Source organism: Macaca nemestrina, chromosome 10, assembly GCF_043159975.1.
Source record: "Macaca nemestrina isolate mMacNem1 chromosome 10, mMacNem.hap1, whole genome shotgun sequence".
NCBI lineage: Eukaryota > Metazoa > Chordata > Mammalia > Primates > Cercopithecidae > Macaca > Macaca nemestrina.
The window spans coordinates 30,709,200-30,733,577 of NC_092134.1; the positions used below are offsets into that span (position 1 = coordinate 30,709,200).

Sequence of the window (24,378 nt, forward strand, 5' to 3'; positions counted from 1 at the left end):
ACAAAACCAAAGGGAAATAGGTACACGCTGTATCAACAAAAGATCAGAACTGAATTCTCAATGGCAAAGGCAAGTGTACATTATAAATAGCAAAACAGCTGGCTTGGACCATGTTGCCGGCCAGTCACCCAGTTGAGGGATTTGAATGACATCATAACCCTTGAGAGGGTATTGCTAGCCAGCTGGTGTTATTTAGAATACACAAAAATCAGAGAAAGAAAACACATTCTGGCACACAGACTCCCTCTGTCACACACACACACACGCACGCACACACAGGTTTGAGTTATGTGGAAAATTCAAACAACAGGAAAATTGTTTGGCCCCCAGGTCCCCTTCTCCCAGAGTGCTGGGGTAGGGAGGGGACAGTGACAGGCAGCCTAGTTAAAGAATAAAGAAAAATGTTCTATTTCAGTTGGTTTCTACAGCTCGGCATAGTCTTTGCCTCATCGCAGGAGAGAAAGTATGAGACAGTGTCCTAAAGGGACCAATCGGATGCTGCCTGCCTCTCCATAGGTTCTAGGAAATGAGATCACTCCGCTCACTTGGCAACTAGGACAAGGGGTCACCCGAGTGCTGTCTTCCAATCTGCTTTACCCCAGTCACTTCGGGGTTAAAATTTAGAGTTTGCTGGAGAGGGTCTTATCGTTCTTTCTTTCTTTTTTGTTTTAAATTTTGCATTTGCTCTAGAATGTAAAACTGCTCTCCCATCCCCCATGTATACATTCCTTTAATACTGGTAAGGTGTATGAGCAGACGTGTGTGTCTTCCTGCCCAGCAGAAAGTTAATCAGAAAACAGATCCTTATTTTCTATGGCAGCATAAGTATTTTAAAGTCTGCTAACCCTGTCACTAACACACATTCTTTTAAGGGAAAAAAATGCTTCTGTGCTCTAGTTTTAAAATGCAAAGGTATGATGTTATTTGTCACCATGCCCAAAAAAGTCCTTACTCGATAACTTTGCCAGAAGAGGGAGAGAGAGAGAAGGCAAATGTTCCCCCAGCTGTTTCCTGTCTACAGTGTCTGTGTTTTGTAGATAAATGTGAGGATTTTCTCTAAATCCCTCTTCTGTTTGCTAAATCTCACTGTCACTGCTAAATTCAGAGCAGATAGAGCCTGCGCAATGGAATAAAGTCCTCAAAATTGAAATGTGACATTGCTCTCAACATCTCCCATCTCTCTGGATTTCTTTTTGCTTCATTATTCCTGCTAACCAATTCATTTTCAGACTTTGTACTTCAGAAGCAATGGGAAAAATCAGCAGTCTTCCAACCCAATTATTTAAGTGCTGCTTTTGTGATTTCTTGAAGGTAAATATTTCTTACTCTTTGAAGTCATTGGGGAATTTTATTTAAATTGTGTACTGTTTGCTTCTGCCTAGAACTGTTATTCACTTTAAAATTTTCATTGTTTCGGAACTGGGAGTTATTTATAAATTGCTGAACATGCAATTCTGTGGAATCTGAAAAATAGCTCGGGGAGATGGATGCATTTGCACAGATATCTGTCTGAGTAGAAACTATTGCAAGGTACTATGCTAAATCCCCCACTTCTGCAAGGCTTCCGTGGTGTCATTATAGAAGATTCCTTTAAATCCTGTCTATGGCTAAGGGCTATAGAGCGTGGATATGAACTTGGGGATTTTTTTCTTCTTTTGCAGGTGCAGATGTTTTATTTTTAAGACCATGTTCTTGTGCATGTGTGTGTGTGTGTCTGTGTGTGTGTAACTCATCAGGACTTTATTTACAAGACATGCTATATATGAAGAGTTATATTTTAGATGATATTAAAGCTTTTAAATATGATCTTTGGAGCTAAGGTCCCGGAACTCTGCACTTATGCCCGGAGAGAGAGTTAAAGTTAGAGTAAAGTGTAATTTGTTCTTCCAAAAAAGAACTCCTTGACAACTCTTGCTGACCTTGCATATTTGCATAATTTAAACAAATACATACTGTATATGGAAAGCAGAAACTTTCTAAGAGCTGCTCGCCCAACTTTTCTGTTTAGAAGAGGACTTTCATGGGCAGAGTTTGGACTTGGGGTTTTGTGTTGTAAAACTCTGATTTTATATTCGGTGTCGTGAAGTCCCTTTAGGTAAATCTGGCTGCTGCTGTCGGTGCACCGACTTCTCGTTTCCGATTGCTGGCCGTAGTTCTAGTTTCCATTCTCAGCAAAATTATGTCCTTCAAGACTTGTGGGTTTTTTTTCAATTTGCAAGCGCTTTGAAGCTGCTGTCACTGGCTCCACCGATTCAATTGCCTGAGGGCTCAATTCGTAAGGCGTCTCTGCCACTTAGTGCAGCATTCAGTTGCTGCTTTTTCAAACACTTCACCGCTAGGACTTTCCCTAGTCAAGTAAGTGGCTCTGGGAGTTAAAGATACACCCTTGTCAGGCACCTGATTCTGCTGTTCCTGAGATGCCAACACAGGCAGGCCACCTTGCTTTCAAAGAAATGACGTCACTGTGCATACATACTATGTGATCTAGCAGCTGGAGTTTTTGTCTCCCTACTTAGGGGATCATAAAAGAGGCTGTGGAACGTTATCTCTGCGTTAATTACAAGTTAAGAAAATTGTTTCCAAATGCACTTTTCATGCTGTGTATGCTGAACACTTCAGAAGTGGAGCTCTTAATAAGTTGTTACTTTTTTCTGTACTTGAAGCAGGAAGTGGTTTGAGGGAGCTGCGTGGTCTTTCACATGTAATTCAGTGAGTAAAGGTGTCCTGCCCAGAGGCAGAACTCACAAACTGATTGTACTCTGAGTCTCAAGGTATTTCCAAGTGAGTGAGTCGGGGGAAGGGAGTAAGGGAGTGGACTGGAGCTTGGGTCACTATCTGGGCGGCTACAATAGGCATACAATGGAAATAGGTGGCTTGGTTGGGGAAAAAAGATTGACTTAAATCCCAGCTGTGCAATTTGTTCATTGTTTCAATGGACAAAAGGCAGTTTACCCAGGCTCATAGCATACCTGCCTGGGTGTCCAAATGTAACTAGATGCTTTCACAAACCCCACCCACAAAGCAGCACATGTTTTTAAGACCTCAGTTTTCTGTTCACATCGGCCTCATAATACCCACCCTGACCTGCTGTAAAAGACCTGGAACAAACAAAAATGATTACACCTACAGTGAGTATTTTCTTATGACTGTTGCCCTCAAATTTTACAGGGCATTTTCATTGTAGCCCAGACATCTGGAATCAATTAATATTCCATTTATTTAAAATTTCTAAAAAAGAAAGAACTTTTAAAATTTGGGTTTGTGAATGATTTTTGAGAAAGTGTTTTCTGATTTTTTTTCTTTTTTTCTCATGTCTTTCTGATTCTCCCCTTTTTTTCTATCATATCTTTCCTTTCTCTCTATTCATTTCTTTTGTGTTTGGCAAAATAAAAGGCCAAGAAAATAATGAACATATGGGACCACTTGTTTCACACTTTTAACTCCTAAGCAAGTTCGGTATTGTTTTCCCTTGTGGGAACATAATGTGATAAATTATCTGGTTCTCTGTGGGTGTACTGGACTGTTCCCTAAACTAAAAGAAAATGCACTAGAGGTTCTATCTTGTCCTAGAACTATAAGTACTGAGATTTATCTGACAATATAACTCAGCAAAAAAAAAAAAAAAAAAAGGAAAAGAAAAATCTGTTTAAAAAATATTAAATTCTTAAGTTCTAGAGATTTATATGTATTGCTGCACTTAAATGTGTTATACTAGAGCTCACTATTAAAAATATGGTTTTGACATCTAATGAAGTTTGAAATTCACTAAGGCTATAACTTGAGTAATTTTATTCCCTGGATTTCACGAAAGCTGAAGAACTTGAAGGCATCTACCATTGCAGGTGCTTAGACTTCAGCATTGCTATAAACTCAACAAAGAAGGGAGGGGTGGAGAAATAGGATTTGGTAGAATAACATACTTTCTAGAACTGGCCCATTCCCGCAGTGCGGGGATATGCTCTGCAAGGTCAATCACAGGTTTGTTCTTTTGAAAAATGCCATGAGGTCCAGTTGGGTTGAATTTGTTGAGGTTTCTAATGGAAATACTGAACAGGAAAACCCCACTAATTTTACAACTAAAAAAAAGAAAAAAAAAATGAGAATTGGATGATAACTTGCTTCTTCCAGTCCCAGTGTTTTGGGCTATGTAGGGGGATGGAAGATTTCCATGTAGAGATCCTGTTGAGAAAAATGCAGTAAATATTCAGTTGAGCTTTTACCTCCTCTTCTATTTTATGTCCATTATTTATGATCATTTGCAAATAGAGGGCGCTTTTCATCTTCAACTGCTTTACAACCATTAACTAAATATTTACATTTTGTTAACAAGAGACAGGGGTTTGGGTTTTTTTTTTTTTTTTTTTTTTTTCTTCAATTGCTGAGGTGAAGGTCTGACTACACAAATGGAAATCTTCATTAGAATGATGGGGGAAATTTTGCCACTGATATAGAGCCATTAAATTGAGAGTCCATGGAGGGCAAGGAGGGTGGTCAGAAAATTAATGACTGTTTCTTCAAAACTGATGGGGTTGAATGGACCTGCCACTACTGTGAGGTTCAAAAAAGCCTCTTTTTATAATTATAGCTTCCAGAGTGACTCCACAACCCTTTTAATAGGGCCCCTCACCTAACACCCTGTCAGTGACTCTTCCTGTGATGTTGAAAGTAGATGCATCTGAGAGAAGTGAAACAACTCACCTTGGGAGGCTTCTTGGAAAAAGCCACATCTTTGTGCCACAAGTAACAATATGGAAAAACTTAATGATTGCCTCAGCATGGTTTCTACTACTTAGAGTGAGGATGGGAGACTTGAGCCACAGGACTGCTGCTTTTGGCAAGGCTGCTGTTTGGCTATCATTGACTAAGTCATGCCAACCAGGGGTCCCTGGGTATATTTTGCTATAAAATAGTTACAGTGACACATAAGTCCCTCCAAGAGATGAAGCCAAGAATTCCTGTGACTAAAAATAAAATAAAAACACACAGAAGGGATTCTCAACATGTGTTGATTTGATATTGGACTTGAGGCCAGGGGCTTTAGTTATGCAGGAGTGGCTTCTACTAGAGCCAATTTCATTCTTTGATTCTCATGTTTTTTTCTGTTTCTGTTATTTTCTTCTATTTGTGGTTGTGTCAACTGCTGATACTCCCCAGGTAAGGAATCAGTGTCTCTCTCTCTCTCTCTCTCTCTCTCTCTGTCTGTCTCTCATAATAAGAGAAAAAAAAAAACCCCTATGATGATATATAGTATTGTCAAAAGCCATTTTTTTGCCATAGCAAATTATTTTTAGTCAAAAATAGGGAATAATGTTTTGGTTAAAAATATTCTGCTCCAAAAAAAAAAAAATATATTCTGCTCCATAATGAATGCATGTACCATCTGTGGATGGCCAATATTGAGAAATTTAAATTAACAAAACTTATTTGGCCTCGAATCTGTACTGAGCACAATCTTTGATAATTCAAAAGTCCTACCAGAGTCTCAGAGTGATATGGGATCCCACTGTAATAATAGCATCTTTCATTTCCGTAGTAAATGTTTCTAGATAGTTTATCTCAATTCATTGAAATAGGAACCCATAATGAAAGGGTTCAGAGAGGACTCCTCCAAGGATCCACAGTAGCCAGGGGAATAAACACAGGTTGTTGGATGCCGAGACATGCTCCATCCACAACTCCCACTGGGTTCTCATGTACTCTATTGACTTCTGTGCTGGGCAGTCCTGATTAATGACAGTCGTGGAATCGTGGGAGTCAATGCCCTTCTGTCCAACCCCACTCCCCTTGCAAGGACCAAGGAAGAAACCTGACCCTCCCTCTGTTTCTTGGGCAGGTGAAGATGCACACCATGTCCTCCTCGCATCTCTTCTACCTGGCACTGTGCCTGCTCACCTTCACCAGCTCCGCCACGGCTGGACCGGAGACGCTCTGCGGGGCTGAGCTGGTGGATGCTCTTCAGTTCGTGTGTGGAGACAGGGGCTTTTATTTCAGTAAGTAGCTCTCCCTCTCACTGTGCTGCTCAAGTCTAACGTGTACAGCTCTGTGGATTTACAACCGCAGGGAGTGTGTGAATAACTGAATGACTGCCCGTGTCTGGCAACCATCCTAGGCCTCTGAGATTCCTCACCTTAAAGTAAGCATAGTGTTTCGGCGGGGCTTTGGCAGGTTTTGCAGATCTAGGATGGAATTTTCCTCCTTTACAATTCGTCTTTAACTACTTCCTGCTAAGCCTTCTTTCAACTATTATGATCTACCCTCACTATTTCATTCCTTTCAATGAAAGGATGGGAAAAAATAGCCCTGAGGTATTGATGTTTTTGTTTTCAAAACCTATGGTTGCACATATAAACATATGGAACACATGCAGGGCTGCTTTAAGTGCCATGTGATCTGGTGTAAACTAGTAAGGACTCTCCAGTCATGTGGATCTGGGAAAAAATATTAAAGGGCGCATCCTAGATGTCTCCATTCACCATGAAATCACCGTGAACAGACAGAAGGTGAACTCCACTTAAAGGCAGGACTGTTTGCAAATACAGAGACTGTCTCTAAATGCAAACTGAAATGCCATACGAATTTGCCCTCTATGCCAATTGACCTTGATTTTTTGTTGTTGCTCTCTTTTGGCATAGTTCTTCTCTGGGACCCTTCAATGATGTCACCATCTGGAAAAGGGTCTCTGACAAGTACAGGGTCACTTATCTCTTAAGTAGCTCTTAGGTGATTAGAAAGTCAACAGCCAATGAAAAGTAGACAGCCAAGTCAAGGTGTGTAAATAATATACACAAGCAAAAGTCAATGATTCCTATGGGAACTGATCACTTAAAGAATCTAGCTCCCATGCATCTATCTCACTGTATAGGACTGCAAAATATTTAAAGCCAGATGCTCATTCCTTATAATTCTTTGGAGTTTTAGAGAGTTCCAGGAAACTGAGCATGAGTCATTCTTAAAGGTTCATATCACTCCAGTGTAGACAGCTTACCTCAGTTACCCACTATGCTTTGAATAGCTCCTCTAATGACTCACACACTTGAAGTCTCTCTCATCCTTCCCAAATGTCAGCTTCTCTCTAGGCAGGTGGGGTATGTATGTGTATGACTGGCAGGGTAGAGGGTGGCCTGTGTATACCGGTCTGGAGATCAGTAAGGGAGATGGGAAGGAAGAGGCTTGTGAGGGGATTGGTGATCAGTACTTGCAGTGGATTTGGCAACAAACAGTTTTTAAATCACTAGTGACAGAGAATCAGAAGTAGCTTCTACTATTTGAATAGGCAAATTCCCACTATTTGCTTCCAGCCAGTGCTTTAATTGAATGAACTCATTTATTTTTCTGGCAATAAAGCAATTCTATCCAGTTCTCTGTTGCAGAGCAGATGAATGAGTGCATTGGGTGAGTGGTTTTCCAATAGCAGACTTGTTTTACCTTTAAAATACCCTGTGGAAGATAACTGTGGGACATCACATGATCCAACAGTGGGTCATAATTATTCTATAATTTGCAGCTACTGATCTTCATTTTTTTAAAAAATGAAAACGTGTTTCTCACTTATTATGCCCAAGAGGACTTTTATTCCCCTTGATAATCCATTTGTGCAATTTCCTTTGATCCAGTTCACTAGGTAATTGCCAAGCCTAGAAGTGTCCTCTGTTACGTGCCAGGTTGAATTGTGCTGTTCAACATGACATGCTCCAGAATTTCCATGCACAGTGCATGAAAATTGGATCCTTCTATGCCTATGATGTTTGCATTAAATGATGAAAAATGAGAATGGAAAAAATGATTGTTCCTAAGTAACGGTATGATACTTACATGTTTTTGCACAGATACTTAAGAACATTGGACAACTAAAATGGAAACCAATTTCCAGGTTCTCTTGTTCTGTTACTACAACAATCAAATTTCAGCAAATTTTTAAAAATTGTGTCTGAATAACTTGAAAAGGAAATGTTATATATAGCAAATCTTGATGTTTACTGTATGGCTTTAGCTAGAAAGTGGTTTTATAAATCATATATTATCAGTATTGTCATTGAAAGTATGTGTGTCATGAGTTTTGCCTTCTAGAATTCCATGACTTATGTTAATTCAACATACCCTCATGCACAAAAGTGTCCAACATACCCTCATGCACAAAAGTATTCTTGTTAATGAGAATACTTGTTAAAAGTATTCTTTCTAATCAACTGGACAATCTTATTTGCCCAAAAGAAGTTAATCCATTTAGATTATTTTAATTTAATTCAAAACATTGATGGAGCATCTGTTATGTGTAAGCATTGGATGAGATATGAATGAGATGCCTAGAAATGAATGAGAGATTGACCTTGACTTCAAGGGGCTTACAGTTGAGTTGAGTGGTAAAAGAAAAACGCAACTAAGTATTATTGTTGTAATAGAAAAATAACCATGGAGAATAGATTATATCCTTTATGTTTTTCCTGAATATTTTGTCCCATTTGTGGTCTCACCTTACAAGGGTCTACCCTGCCAAGAATAATACCCTGTCAATGGGTTCCTTGATGCCAAAGGACATATTTATTTACCTTTGAATCCAAGTGTCTAGCTCATTGCCTGGATGCTATAGTAGCTGCCCATATTTGATTGTTGAACTGACAGGATTGAATTGAATTGAATCCAGTTGAATCCAATTGAATAGAATGGAATTACTTGTTTGGGATCTTAGTCTTAAGAACCATCAAGAATTAAGGTTGTCAAATACTGTGGACAATACTTCTCACCTCATGGTTATCCAGTTATTTAATAAAACTGCTTTTATTTTTTTGAACTGAAAACATATATACTAACAATGACTTAGAGGCTGCTGCATTTTGGTCATCCCCAAGCTACATTGATGTCTGTTTTGTGTCTGAGCCAATTATTCCTACAGGCATTAACTGTTGTCAACAAATTTCATTCAGTTTCCTTTTCATCCCCTGAGATTTACTGTGTGTGGAGAAGTCAGCTGTAAGCATAGTCTTTGAAATACTTTTTAGAGGGAAGCATTCTTCCCCACCTCTATACACTGTCAGTTGACTCTTATTATTCTCTTTACACTTATTTTCAAAGTTTGATTGTGGCCGTGCCTTTTATTTTAAACTGCTTCAAATCCATTTTGGAAGTACAATTCTTTTAGTTGTAGAAAGCAGTTTCTGATTTTAGTTTGAAATTCAAACATCTAAAAGAAAATTGCCTCCATAGCTATCATTTTTGTCAATCTGCAATATTTAACAAGGAGAGGTTTTTAACTCTATTAGAACTGTTCTGAATAAAATATTTTGTAATGCTTATTGTGTGTAGATTGACCCAATGATATGAATGAGCTCATATTTCCCTTCAAGCCCAAGTTCCACTACAGCACAGTGAAAGCAACCTTCTAGATTATCTGTTTGTGAACATTATCCCATCATAAATGGAACAGTTCATGTATAATTAATGCAGCTTCCCTAGACATTTTATGAAATGAAAGACCCAATGAAGAGCTAATTACTCATTCTTTCCTATGCATCACAGGGAAGATAGGAGAGCCTATCAGCCAGCCTTGTGTTCTTGTAGCCCTGTGAGAAAAATGGTGGCATAATGGAGATGAAAGCACATTGGGAAGGAGCTAGCGATTTTCTTACTAGATTGATGGAGCCCTTATAAAGGGTGGCTCATTACAACCTCATTTTGCATGAAAAACACCAAGAAAAAAAAGAGCTTCAAATGAAATAGGAGAAGTGAAGCTTACCATAGATATAATTTTTGACAGCCATGGTGATTAACCATTTTAACATGCTGCTATGGGCCTGTGGAATTTCTCTCCTTGGAGATTCTTAAAAAATTGACAGACAACCAACCATCTTGGATGGTTTCAATTAAGAGCAACTGAAAGAGAGTTTCTGGGGTCTTTTTTAGTTTTAAGAGTCTATAAACAGTCCCTTAAATAAACTGTATATGCTTTACCTTGGCGGTCTGGGGAAATGGAGAAGTAAATCAATTAGAAAAGAAAGTTGGATATTCTTTCAGCTCTTCAGGATTTATAGGTTTTGTAAAACATACTTCCAATGTATAGTTATTAAGAACAGGTCTGAATAAACGAATGGCATTTTTCATGTGTTAAAACAGACTGTTTTGTAAGGGCTTTAAGTGAAACTTTACAACGAACTTTCATTGTTATTGATTGCAACAACCTTCTTAGATCTAGGTTATTATTATTAAGTCAAGCTTCTTTCCTTTGATATATACGGTCCAGAAAACTACTCCCAGACCTGTCATTCATTAGCTGTAGGAGTTTGGCAGGCATTTAAACTTCCTGGGTCTAAATGTCCTTGTCCATAAAACAAGGGAATTTTATTAAAATAAATGACCTCTTCTAACTTTAACAGACTCATAGTCTAGGTTGTAATTAACAAAGCTCTGGTGCTATTCAAGAAAGAAGAACCTTGGATTTAAGTAGTGACTAAATAACGTTTAGTCTCTTTTATCTTATTTACATAGTTTCTGTTGGTCCCCAGAGATAGGAGATTCCACTCACTTAAAGTAAAAGGAGCCAGATTCTTCGTTTTATTTTGCTTTAAGCTGGATTTCAACCCCTCGGGGATGGAATAGAAGCTTAGATATGACCAAATACATGCAGGTCTTTTGGACCAAGGAGCCAAAGAAGCACACGCCTCATGAAAACAGACTGTCATTTTTCTTTGTTAGGATAGACCCATTGACAGTTCTCATCTTTACATTCTCTCACTCTCCTGACTGTGAGGTCGAGTTAGTACGTTCATTTTTAGATGCCCTTTATTAAATTAGAGGGGACAAATAAGAATCTACAGGTTTCTAAACCTTCACCAAAAGCCTCTTCCCAGCCTATTACCTTTTCAATTAAAGAAGAGAGTATATAATCGGGGAATCTGGCATCACACTCACCCACCATTAGCATTGTTTTGAGTGGGGCTGGATTTGAGTTGCACCATTTTCATTCCTTTTATTGGTACCCCTTAGAAGGCCTGCTATGCGTCTGTGTGACAGCTGGTCAAAGTTAGGGGTACAGTCACTAGCTGTGGGAAAGCTTTTCTCTTTGAAACTAATTGGTACATGTGGGGTTTGACCTTATGACCCTGGCCTCATTAGTACCACTAAGCTAATAGGCCACAGATATTATTAAAGAAAAGCAATGTGTTTTTATATTGACCCCAAATGCTTGCTACTATCTTTAAATAGTAAAGGACCAGTCTCTGCAACCATAGGACCACTAAGAAAATGATGCAAAATTAGAAAATAATTTGCATTTGTTTCTGACATGCTAATGCCCTTCGAGACCATCTCCCTCCTGAGGGAGAGTTATAAACAGGAAAGCAAAGGGTTCAAGACCAAGAGCATGGCCTCTATTGCCAAACACTTCAGGTTTGAACCCCAGCTCTGCAACTTACTTGGTGAGTGATCTTGAGCAAGTTACTTAACCTGTTTGTTCCTCAATTTTCTCATCTGTAAAATGGAGCCTGCCTTATAGAGTTGGTGTTAGGATTAAATTAGTTATAATTATATTAGAATATGTTAACTTAGAATATTGCCTGGCACATAGTAAGCACCACATATGTGAGCTATTACACTTAATTATTCTCTTCTGAGATCAATTGCAGAATCTGTTGCCAATGCTGAAGTATATGAACTGCCCAATTAATTACACATTCATTTCCTCTCCTTGGAGGCAGCTGATTAAAAATCTATTATGAGTAGTAAGAATTATGTAGTAGTATTAGTAATAATAACATGAAGAATGTTATGTTTATCTAGTATATTTACTTTTTCAAAATCCAGTTGTGTCAGCTCTCTCACTTTGTCTTTACCCCAGTCTTGGTGGGCAAAGTTTATTGCTTCATGGGACAAATGAGAAATGTGAGACATGAACATTTTGTAACTTACCCCACTGAATGGTTCCAGAAACAAAGCTAAGTTCTTTTGCCTCCAAGGAGTGTGTAGCATAGGGAGATACTTCCAAAATCCCGGTAGTCTTATGGGAGATAAGGAGCAAGAATCCCAGGATGACTAAATTGATATTGAACACTTCCTTGAAAAGAGGCATGAGAGAGATATCTATTTAATGACCCTATATTTTAGCTTCTGGAAAAATTGAAGAAATGATAAGAAAACTTGCTCAGGATGCACAAGAAAAGTCTTCTTTGATTAGAGGTTGCTGCTGTACAAGACCTTTCACAGGCTGAAGTCAGACAGAACACTGCACCTCACCTGCGTACACCAGGATATGCAGTAGGATCTGGGGAGCTTCTCTTCTGGCCAACTACAAATCTTCTTCCTCTTCCTGCAAACCTCAAGTGCTTCATTACTTGCAACCATTTCTTCCATTGGTTTTTCTCAAAGACCTACTAAAAAACTGCTGTTTAATTGGACTAAACTTTTTCTTGGGGTGCTTTTAGAGTGGTAGGAGGTGGTCACAGACACCATAATCCAGACAGGAAGAAACTTCCCCAACTTGACTATAAAAGGAGATGTGGGAGCAGCCAGTGGTTGGGATGCAAGACCACCACCTTTGCTGGTATTATTCAACCAGTTGTTTGAAGACCATTGGCATTGAAATGTATCCTATCTTCAGTGGCTGGTAGGGGAGACATTTTGGATGCAGGAGAGAATTTTGGCATTCTGCTACTTCAATGGGCCTCCAGTACCTTGACCAGACATCTTGTGTCATGCCATCATTGCCCAAGGTCTCCATTAGAGCTGACTTCATCTCTCCAGCAGCCTCTCTGCTGGTTTTACAGCCCACACCAAAGATTCAGACACAGTGAAAATGGCCACAAGGTCTCTCCCAAGGAGATGTCTCATTGTTCTCAATAAAAGCCTGCAAGGGCTTCGCTCCTTTGTGCAGCCAGACGTCTTTGACAACCCATGGTGGCAAAAAATCATTTTTGCATTGAGCTGCCACCCTGGCAGAGTTCCATCCTACACCTCTCCCTGAGACATCCCAAAGAATTACTTTAGGTTGCCTGGAAAGTTCAAACCCCCGGGCCTTATTAGCTGTTAGACTAAGGAGATGACAACACAGCATTTTGTTTGTCTTTATCTATACGTGAGATCATGTTTAAAACATAGCAAAGAGGTGTTATTTGACATGCAATTCCCTAACTGCAGTAAGTTGTATGCCTATTTAATGCATTGTTTAGTCTCACATTGGCTAAAGCCACTTAAAGAAGCACTTGGCAAGCTCTGGCTTTTCATTCTTGGCATAGCTGCCCCTCTTACTTTTTCACTGAACCTTAAATACCAAGAAAAACCCTTCACTTAACTTTATATCTGGCATATTGCTTTCTGCAACTGGCCAGAACCTTTGCACATGGTCGTCTGCATTTGTCCTAAGGTAATTAATGGCTTTGCAATATTTGATCATCAGCAGCACAGACACAAAGAGAAACTGTGCAACCAGCAGAGACCACACAACCTCTTTTAAATTAAAATCTTTTGCATTAAATGCTCAGGCATTCTGCAGGAATAAAGATTTCCATGCCAAAAAAAGAGGGGTCAAAAAGAGGGGAGGAAATACCCAAGAACCTGATTATTGATTAAGTATACATCTCTATAATCTCTCCCTCTTAAGACTACTTGATTGTTCAAAGAAAATAAAATTGAAGATTGCTACAAACTTAGAAGTCCTTTAGAAAAATAATCTTGTCAATATTATGCAATCTAGTCATGTATCAAAACTGCAATTTTACCCCATATATTCATGTAAATGAAAATAATAAGAAGAATTAGCCAAAGGCTGACTGAAGTCCAGAGAGAAGTGACACGTGCAAGGTCACACAGCTAATTAGTGACGAAGGGAGAAGATACTGTCATTCTGTTTTCTGCTCCCACTGCAGTATTCCTCCATTTAGCAGCAATTAGCCATGTCTGTGTCAGAGTTACCTGGCAAATTAAAATGACCAAAAGAAGTCTCCAATCAAATTCATCCAAATGAGCATAGATCTTGTTGGTTCCTTCCTTTCAATAAATTCACCTGAGACTTAGATTAACCCTTTTATTCCCTTGCTGTGGAAATTTGTACAAACTAAAGTAATTCCCTGCCTGTCTCCTATATGGTGTGAAAAGCATTCACATGTACTTCAGGCATTCCAAGTCCACTTAAGGTCATAATTTGACTATTATTGTATATTATACTATTCTGACTCTTTGGTCACTCTCTCCAATGTCAACTTTGGTAGAACTGCTTTGGAATGACTTAGCAAAGCTGCGCTCCCGGAAAATCTGAAACAGTCTGACGAGTTGTTGGATCAGTTTTTCTTTCTGGAGATTTCTCTGACTGTCCCAAGCCAAAAGAAATTTACACCTGATTTTTTTGCAGACTCCCAAGCAAATACTCTATGAATCTCTTCTGGTTTTCTTCTTTCATCTCTCATCTTTATGGGGTACTAAAAGGCTGTTTGAGGGACCTTTTTAAACTTTGAAAATTTGTCAGACATAGGAGCAATCCAGAGAGTATTGCTGGGAAGATCGTACTACCTCTGTGCCATTTACCCTGATGAAATGGGTCTTTCATCAGAGGCAAGCGATTTAGAAAGTGTGCACTGAGCCAACCCACACGCAGCCCACTCCAGATTACCTATAAAACTGGGGAAAGGACCACCAAGAGTTAGAATTCTGGATTAAATGGATTTAAGGACACTATAGATTTTTCTTTTTCCCTCCTTGCTGACCCTATCCCCAACTTCTTTGTGAGACTAAGTGATGTGGGTTTTTTTCATTTTTGTTTTTGTGTTTTTGAGACAGGGTCTCGGTCTGTTGCTCAGGCTGGAGTGCAGTGGTATAAACAAAGCTCACTGCAGCCTCAACCTCCCAGGCTCAAGTGATCCTCCCACCATCTCAGCCTCCCCAGTAGCTGGGACAATAGGCATATGCCACCACATCCGGTTAACTTTTGTATTTTTCGTAGAGATGGGGTTTTACCATGTTGCCCATGCTGGTCTCAAATTCCTGGGCTCAAGTGATCTGCCCGCCTCGGCCTCCGAAAATGCTGGGTTTACAGTCATGAGCCACCGTGCCCAGACTGTTTTAAAATCTTACCTTATTCTCATACTCCTCACTCAACTTTCCCCAAGCACCATTGGCAACAGACTTTTTCAGCCTCAGCACTATTGGCGTTTTAGGCCAGACTGTTTTTTGCTGGGAGAGGGAGCTGCCCCATGCATTATACAATATCTAGCAACGTACTTGGCCTCTACCCACTAGGTGCCAGCAGTCCCTTCCTCCCAGTCACAACCATCAAGAATATTTGCAGACATTGCCAAATGTACCCTGGGGGGCAAAATCACCCCCCAGTCAAGATTCCTAGACTAGACAAATCTCCAGAAGAGAGGCAACTAGAGAGATTGGAAGACCATAAGTGAAAGTAACACATCAATTCTCAGTCACTCTTTAATCCAGAGCCTGTGGTCCATTGCCTGGAGCAAGCCATGAGAAGAGTCATTGTGGTTTTGAAAGCTTTTCTCTGAAAAATAAAAGTTCTTCCTATAGCCTATTTAAAACCTTTTGCAGGCCTTTTCTTTTTTGCCTTGTAGCCATGGAATTCATGTATTTTAGTAAGAAAAGGAAGGGCAGGCAGAAATGGTTCAGAGCAGAACCCTGTGCTTAGAAGTTTGATTGAGACCACCTGGAGTAAATTAAAAAGAAGTTGGTTATCTTTTTTTGTTTTTGTTTTTGAGACAGTCTTGCTCTGTTGCCCAGGCTGGAGTACGGTGGCATGATCTCGGCTCACTGCAACCTCCACCTCCCAGGTTCAAGCAATTCTCCCACCTCAGCCTCCCAGGTAGCTGGGATGACAGGCATGTGCCACCACACCCGGCTAATGTTTGTATTTTTAGTACAGACGGAGTTTCACCATGTTGGCCTGGCTGGTCTAGAACTCCTGACCTCAGGTTTTCCTCCCGCCTTGGACTCCCAAAGTGCTGGGATTACAGTCATGAGCCACTGCACCCAGCCGCTTGTCTTTGACCTTAACATACGTGGCTGTCCCCTTGTCAGGCACATAATTAATAAACTCTCAATTCCTCACAAGTGAAAAAGCCTGGTTCAAAGGTAATGACCACAATTTTTCTCCTTCTTTCTTATACCTTTCCTATCTGAGTCCTATCACAGTTATTCAATTGCTCAGAAACAGTCAGAAGTTCCATATTTGGGCCTGACCCAGCTCCCCTACTGAACAGTTCTGTGACCTTGGAGAAGTCACTTAACATCCCTGAGCCTTACATAGCTTATCATAAAATGGGAATAAAAATACTCCTCTGAGTTGTTCTGAGGCTCAGCTGTAGTAGGGCTTTGGAAACGAAGGGCCATCCAAATATGTCACGATTGATGAACTGAATTGGATGCTTTTTGCCTTGTATCCCTAATCATGGCTCACAAATTAGATCAATGGCTTGACTTCTGTAAAACCTTAGGCAACAATTATAATCTGGAAAAGTTAATTTGGCAATATATCTTCTCAACCTCATTAATTAAAAAGAAAAGCATGTTGCTGCCTCCTGTTCACATATCACTTTACATTGAGACCACCCAAGAGTTAATTAATGGATCCTCAGAATGCTCACTCAGTATCACCATTTATTTCCTCTCATTGGGAGAAGCAGCAAAGAGATGGGGCCTATCATTTTACCACACTGAGCTTGCTTAAAGACTTTGTTCTCCACGAGGTGATTGGGTAGTCACTGAGAGATATCACATATAGGCAAAAGATTTCTGTTCTCTCAAGTCAGCTATTGGTGATTTCTGCTTAGTCTCAAAAAGCAGCATTCAGCAGAGGAAATGTACTCACTAATCAGAAAAAGTATCTTTGCACTCTCAAGTTGTACATCCAAACTCTTTTCTTATCACAGCCTGACTTAGGGGAATTAATTTTTTTTGGTTTGAGAGTGGCTTTCATGAAATCAAAATTGTGAGTTTTATCACCATATGGATCAGTGACTCTGTGGTTCTTCTATCCCAGGGGCCTCACATCCCATGGCTCCCAGAGACACAGCATTTGATGCACTTATAACACTTTTGAACAACACAATCAAATGCTACTGCTGCTACTGTAAATTTTCATTCTATTTTATCTTGAGCATTTTCAGAAGAACACAGACTAAGTTTTAAGGGCTTCCCTCCCGCCCTGTTTTTCACAGCATCTAATATGGAGCACTAAATACAATTTCTTGATTTGATATTGAAAATGTCATTCCAAAAGCTATTTCCTTCTTCCAGTCCCTTGAATATATACCATGACTTACAATTTGCTACTGCCATCATTTTGCATCTGAGATTGAAGATATAGGAGAAAAAAGTCAACAAGTCTACTGTAGATGTCGCCTCTTAGGACCTCTTCACTGCTGCTCCACTGAAAATGCCTAGCTCAAGAATAAGCTAATTCTAGTCAACAGGTAATTTTCAAAGGCTACTAGACCCTCACCAATAAGGTCTACTTATGAAAGTGAGAACGGAACCTCCACTCAGTTTCTCTCTACTTCTATCTGAGTTATTTAATAGGAGCAGTGGTGGGCAAGGGAAGGTATGCAACAATTGGTACATCCCTGGCTAATGTATGAATCACAGCTGGAGCACCAGCCCTTAGAGAACACTACAAATGGTTTCTATTTGCCAACGCAGAATTGAAAAATTAAAGAGTTAGAAAGAACCATATAGAGCAATCTGGTCCAGTGCTCTCACTTCCCAGATGAGGGGACCGAGGTCCAGAAAAAACATCATGTGCATGAGGTCACAAAAGTTGGTTGGAAAAGCCGGAGCTACTGGTCGGAAAGCCAGGGCTACAGTTCAGTCACCTCACGCTTGGTCCAGAGCTCTTTGCACAGCTGGACCCTTTAAACTTAAACTTAGTAAACTCATCTGAGGGTAGTGCTCATAACCACAGTCCATAAACTCAAAGTGAACTGCTATGTCATATGCTTCTGGTATAACACCTCAGAATAGTTTCTAGAAAATTAAGCTCTTAACCATTCATGAAATCTTCATTTACTAATTTCTACCATCCATTGGATAACATCATGAAGTCTCTTTATCCCAAATCTGATCAACCTGACTGTAGGACTGTGTACCTTAATAAACCCTAGTAGTTTGAGAGATTGGAGGCTTACAAAAGAAACAAAGGAAGGAACTGATTTTAATTTGAAGTCAAGCCAGCACGTTGTATTGCTCGCTGATTCAGAAGCAACCCCAAACAAAAGGTATTATCCATGTGTTGTCTGTCTTCACACATTCCTGACTTGCTAGTCTTCCATGAAGGTCTTCCATGAAGAAGCTTAAATTTTCCTATGTAGTTTGAGTTTTATGTTTCTTTCCATTAAAGTTTCCAGCCGTTCATAGACATATTTAGTTTGGCAGAAGGTAGTGGTGACTCATGGAATGAAGAAATTTGAAGGCAAAGCTACTGAAAATGGATCTAATTTCTTTTTGGGGTAATTTGGGAGCGAGCAATTGATAATTTGTATAATTTTCCTGGTTTCATCAGCTGCCACACTGCCAAATATATGTTCCATATGGATGCTTTGTTATTCCTGAAACATATAACAAATTTCAGCTGCAACTTTATCTAATATGGTCAAAGGGTAAGACTATTGTTGGCTCATTTTCTCATTGTTTTTGGCTGGACACCCTCAATCAATGGCTATTGAGTGAAAAAACAGGATCATATTGAAACCATTTTCAGCATGTTCCTTCCTATGGATCCAACCATTTCACTGTGAGTTTGTCAAGCACAGCAAATGTTCCCTATTAAAGGGATGACTATGTTTTCAACATAGATGTGACTGCCAGTTAATTGCATTCACCTTATAATTCCACTCTCTCAATTTGGTGTAGAGATGTTTTTGGCTCTCCAAAGATTCCTTCTTTTCTGCTGATTCTTACCTCCTAGTATGGAACATATATTTGAGGATGAATTTTGAGAAGATCAATGACACACATACAATAAGTATCATTTCAGGCTTCCCTTAAGTTAGACAGTCTGTGGCCCCTGAGTCGTATGAATCATAAGACTTGTGAAAGGTATTAGTGCCACAAATCTGGCTGGCATTTCTGTAGATTATCAGTGCTTTGCATGCAATTATGAAAATCTCCCTTACCAGATAAGTCAGATGGGGGTTCAGTAACATTGCACAAAAGCATCATGATGTGTAAGCTAAAGACACAGAAAGGCTTACTTCTGGCTGGTTCTGAAGTAGACATTGGCCACTTAGTGTTTTAAAGTCCTTCGGTGGATGATTGGTTTCAGTGAATATAAATGATTTTGATCTCCCTCCCCAACACACATATCAAAAACAATAGTAATAATAAAGAACAGAAACATCTATCTCTTAAAAGAAACCAGATTTGATTACTGGCTAGGGAAAGTGTTTTGTGGCAAGAAAAAATCTCTTGTATCTCTTGTTTACAATGGGCTAATTGGTTTGATTAACAAATTGTTTAAGGGGAATGTATCAATGTTGCATAGAAAAAACAAAAGCTTGGTGTGTGAAAATAGACATAGACATAAAGTCTTACTACTCAAAGAAACCTGAGGGCTTTTTAGAAATGCAGAGTCAGGGCCCCTGACCCCAAAACGATTAAATCAAAATCTGCATTTTCACCCGATACCCACAGGATTTGGATGCATGTTAAGGTTTGAGAAGCCCCATCTAGAGAATGGCAGGAAATAAGAGGTACGTGCTAATTCGTGGCTCACATTTGATAAGAGAGAATACAAAAAGATCAGAGCTCAACTCTCACTGCAGATTTCAAAAATGATGTTGAGGTCAAACCTGCTTGTGGCCATTAACAATATATGTGCTGATTCACTTGTATTCAGTCCAGATTCCCTCAAGTTGGTGGAACCTTTCCTTGGAGGAATTATAGGACTGCTCCAAGGATAACCCCATGGCCTGACCTTCCGTGAACTGGAAATTGGAACTTCTAATTGCTGTAGCTGCAATTTCCAAGCCCATCACTGGGGCCAGGAACTGAGCCCCAGTCCTTAAGATCTTGCCAGTTTCTTTTTCAATAGTTACATTTTTCAAGAACAGCCAGGCAAGAGTGCTTCAAAAAGAGTAAAAAATCTAATTGCATTACGTGGACGAATGTGTGTTTGACTCATATCAAATATCATCCTTTGTTATACTCAGCCAGATTCTAATATTATTTCTTATGGGTCTGAGTTAATTAGTTCTATTAGGGTTCCCATTGCATTGGGATTTTAGAGAAATGGTTTTAAGGTAAGAAAAGTCTATTTTGGTCACCTATCAGAAGGTGAAGGGTAAACTTTAAAGCTGCTTTTCAAAGAGATACAGCTGGCTTCCGGCCTTCATGAGGGTCATTCTGAAACTCAAATTCCCCAGGCTTAATGAAGGTTTTTCATGAAGGCCTTGATATCTGAAGGGTGTGCTTCTTCAAAAGGACATTGTCCCACAGCAGAGCTGGTAAAGTGAGAGAGGACCAATTTTTAACCTGTATTTCTTGAAATTACAATAAAAAGAAAGGGAGGGCTTTGGATTGGAGAGTTAGAAAATCTTGGATTTACTCAGAACTCTACCACTAAATAACTTGGTAGATTTGATGATTAGTCATCTGGGTCTCAAAATTTGTTGCCATTGAAACAATGATATGTAAATGAACCAAGACATTCCACCTTTGAAATGTGATAATTATGATCTCTCTTTCCAGTTTGGCAGGGAAAAAAAGTCACTAATACAGTTTTCACATTTTTTTCACACACATTTTACTTGAACTTTAAGAACATGCCACTTCTTGACTGTATTCTTGACAAGGATAAGACGGTATTGGACTTAGACCAAGATTATATATTTGATTTGTTTGAATTTAATGCACATTATTTTAATACAGTGACATCCCTGACTCATTGGCACTCCACCCATTGAATTGGTGTTGACAAGATAATCTCTGATACCTTTTCCAGAATGAATATTTACTGTTGTTCATGAAAATCTCTAAAAAAAATCCCTTAAGAAATCTGACTGGATATGGAGATTATTGTTTGTTTCTTTGTTAGCATTCTCTCATTCCTTTTGCTGGGTGCTTTAGTAATGTATGGAAGTAAAATAACAGTTCTGCCCAATTTAATTGCAGAATCATCAGCTGGGCACCTGCTCTGTATTTAGCAATACCCAAGGGACAATGACACCATCTTCAAAGAGGTTTCTTTGTGGGAGGACCCATGAAATTTCAGTCATACAGCCGCAGGCTTGAGTCAGATGGGAGTATTTGTCCCCTATGGTATCCCAATACACACCATCTATTGAGTGTCTTCTGGTTAGCCAAAGCTAATGATGAAAGAAATGAGTAAAGTACAGCTCTATACACATGGAATTGATATTCTAGAGCCAGGTCACAAAATGTTTCCACTCCTACCCCATCTGCATCTAGTCCACAGACATGTTTTGTTTGGTCCACCCAATATGTATTTGTTTTAATTTTGGAAATATAAAAATCAAGAGATTATTTAAAAAACAAAGATTAACAACTTGTCTTATAAAAAAAAAATGGTGCAATCCAGCATGGCTGAGCCTGCATTCTTGAGTGGCAGTTTTTGGTTACCCTTTTATGTGAAGTGTGTGCCCCTGCAGGATTAATTTATTCATTATATACCTATCTGACTCAGCATACACTGATCTATGCCACTCCTGCTCCAGATATGCAAGATCTCGTTGGATATTAACTATACACCTGTCTCTTTTATTACATTCAAGACATATCTATTCCCTTTGTGCTATCACATAATTACCAGGCTAACTGCTGCTGGTTTGTATAAATAAGACACAAACCTTACCTTTATAGAACTCTATAGCCCTCCCCAAACATAGCAAGGGTGCAGCTCAGCTAGAATTTAAAGGACAATCAAGTCATTCTGGTGAAGGAAGGAGGCAGATTTTAAAAACTGAACATTCAAAAATTTAGACATCATCAAAGGGATATTTCCTCAAGAGCAAGTGGAGTTTTTGGCCGGTGACCTTGTAAAGCAGGAAAGGGCAGGTTCCCAGCCAATTCAATGGATGGGTTGCACAATCACCCCTAGTGTTGAGCACAGTGGAGACCATCAACTCAACTCTTCAGACAAAACAAGTTTTGTTTTGCACCAAGATGCAGAACAGCTGTTACTGATTTACTGGAAGATCCTTCCAGTCCCATCACTGTTTAGATCCTCCTCATCGCCCACCAAAACTATTGCAACAACCTCCTCCATGATCATGCTGTGTGCAAGACTGCTTGAGGCCAACCATCCCACCCATGAGATTAACCTTTCTAAAGCAATTCTTATCACTTTATCCCTTTTCTAAACAACATCCAGGGACCATTCATGGCTATGTAAATTGAGTGAGTCCAAACTCCCCAATTTGACAGTAAGGCATTTTATGTAAGATCTCTATCTGACTTTCTTAATGTATCCCTACAGCACAGTTCACAAACTGGCAGTCTGTAAGTTGTATCTAGTCCACATAAGTGTTTTTGCGTGGTGAATACAGTGTTTTTACTAAAATTTGATCATCTGCCAGTATTTACTAAATGACTTCATATTGGCACATGCTTTCTGCTTTACCAAAAACCCCCACTACTCTCAATTGCCTTGCTCTGGTCCACTTCACTTGCCTGCACGACTTGCCATAGTCATTGAGACATTGACTTGATTGACTCACTGAGTTTACAAATGCCCCCCTACATATTCCAACATCCAACCTATGTGACTTATTACCGCCTATTTTATTTTCCTGGGCTTTCCTCTCTTCTTCTCTCAAATGTCAGCTCCTCTGTAAAATCTTCCATCAGATGTCAACCCTCTTTCCTCTGAGAGAGAAGCAATAATATTACTTTTACAGCACTTTGTGTTTTTTTGGTCAGTGTTCCTACCATCTGCTTAACTATAAGCTCCACAAAGGTGAGGGCTATGTTTTATTAATCTCTGTAAGATCCCACTTATTCCCTCATACACTGCACTATCCATGTCTGCATGAAATTAATTGTTATTCATTTTTCTTTGGCCTTATGGGCCTAGATTACTTATGTATGCCCTTAAGAAGGCAGTAACTCATTTGAAATGTAGACATGGCTGAGTCGGAAGGCCTCCATGGACTTTTCGGTATTTTCAAGTATGGAGTGAGAAGTGCTATATCTAAAGGAAACTACTGAGGGAATTTAGGTAAACAGAACATGATCCTTTTTGTTGGAAGCTGGCTGTGATCTCCAGCTTAAAACACTATTGCATGCCTCAGGAAGAGCATCAGCAAATCCTTTAGTATGCGCAACTTGTGTTAGAATGGCAGAAGTCAGTCTATTCCTGGGGGCTGGGCTGAGATAATGAATTGAGTCAATGCCAGGTAGAGCACAGATACACTAGAAAAAGTGCAACAAAAAGAGCTCCATGTGCTACACTCAAAAGTATCAATTTCTAAAGTTTCTGAGTAACTAGAAAGGGGCTCGCATTCCTGTTTGCCCTGCAGAAGGATTGTCAACAAGTTACAAGATTATAGAATCAAATCTCAGGTGCCAGAAATGGATCCAACTTAGTGAATTTTGACTGGAATGCCAGTTGCAAAATATTGACCAAAAAGAAGAAAGTCATTATTTTCAATGTCATTAAATTCAGTAATGTTTTATGGATAACTGTGTACCTAGAATTGTGCTAGAAACCAAGGGGAAGCTGAAACGAAAAAGCCAGAGCAAAAAACTAATGTTCATGAACGTCCATCATGCTCCCAAAAAGTAACATACAAATCTGCCTTAAGGTTACCTTCACTCTGGTTAAGAAAACAATTCTTACCCGTATGTCAGAATAATCATCATAAACCGATACAATTAAAGTAAGTAACAATATATAAAAATAACATTTTTTCTCATATTCTTCCTGGATATGGCAGATCTCAAAACATGTTTACTGAATTTCCAAAAGAATACAAAAAATTTTCATCCTTCTCTCTCTGTATACAGTCTTGTGAAATTGTCTACTAATATTTAAAAGTAGGTGGAATTTGCACCTTCATGTACTGTCTGCCTGGGTCCTTGGCTAGGTAGAGGTATGGTTGTGTTCTATAGCCTGAGAGAAGCCAGAAATACTGGGCGAACAAGCTGCTTTGACTTTGAGTTGATGAAAAGCTCAGGAAAAAATCCCTCCTTTTGTAGAGCTGCCAGGCCAGGCTTTCCAACTCAAGTTCAATGATGCGTCAAAATTCTACCTGGAGTCATGAGGTTCCCCTCCCATCTTATCCTCTGTATCCCCCGGTCCAGATAGGATTTGATGCAGATAACATGGGCACTGTTGGTTGCTTTTCTTTTAGCATGAGGATTCCTCAAAACAGAGTTTTGTTAATAAATTAAGCAGAATTTGAGTGAATTTTGGCAGAGTTTGAGAATTTAAGT

At 39.4% G+C, this 24,378-nt stretch overlaps 1 protein-coding gene across 4 annotated transcripts in view; it reads left to right on the forward strand.

The window, feature by feature from the left end:
* Positions 1 to 980: 980 nt before the first annotated feature.
* Positions 981 to 24,378, forward strand: part of LOC105493817 (insulin like growth factor 1) — a 79,999-nt gene continuing 56,601 nt past the window's right edge. Inside the window, exons 1-2 of one of the 4 annotated variants that reach the window (XM_011761740.3) lie at positions 981 to 1,311; positions 5,834 to 5,990. In XM_011761740.3, coding sequence (XP_011760042.1) covers positions 1,249 to 1,311; positions 5,834 to 5,990 — 220 coding nt within the window. In that variant the 5' untranslated portion in view covers positions 981 to 1,248. Of the gene's footprint in view, positions 1,312 to 2,883; positions 3,129 to 5,833; positions 5,991 to 24,378 lie in introns of those variants that run through there. The other 3 variants (XM_011761741.3, XM_011761739.3, XM_011761742.3) reach the window with 3 other exon arrangements.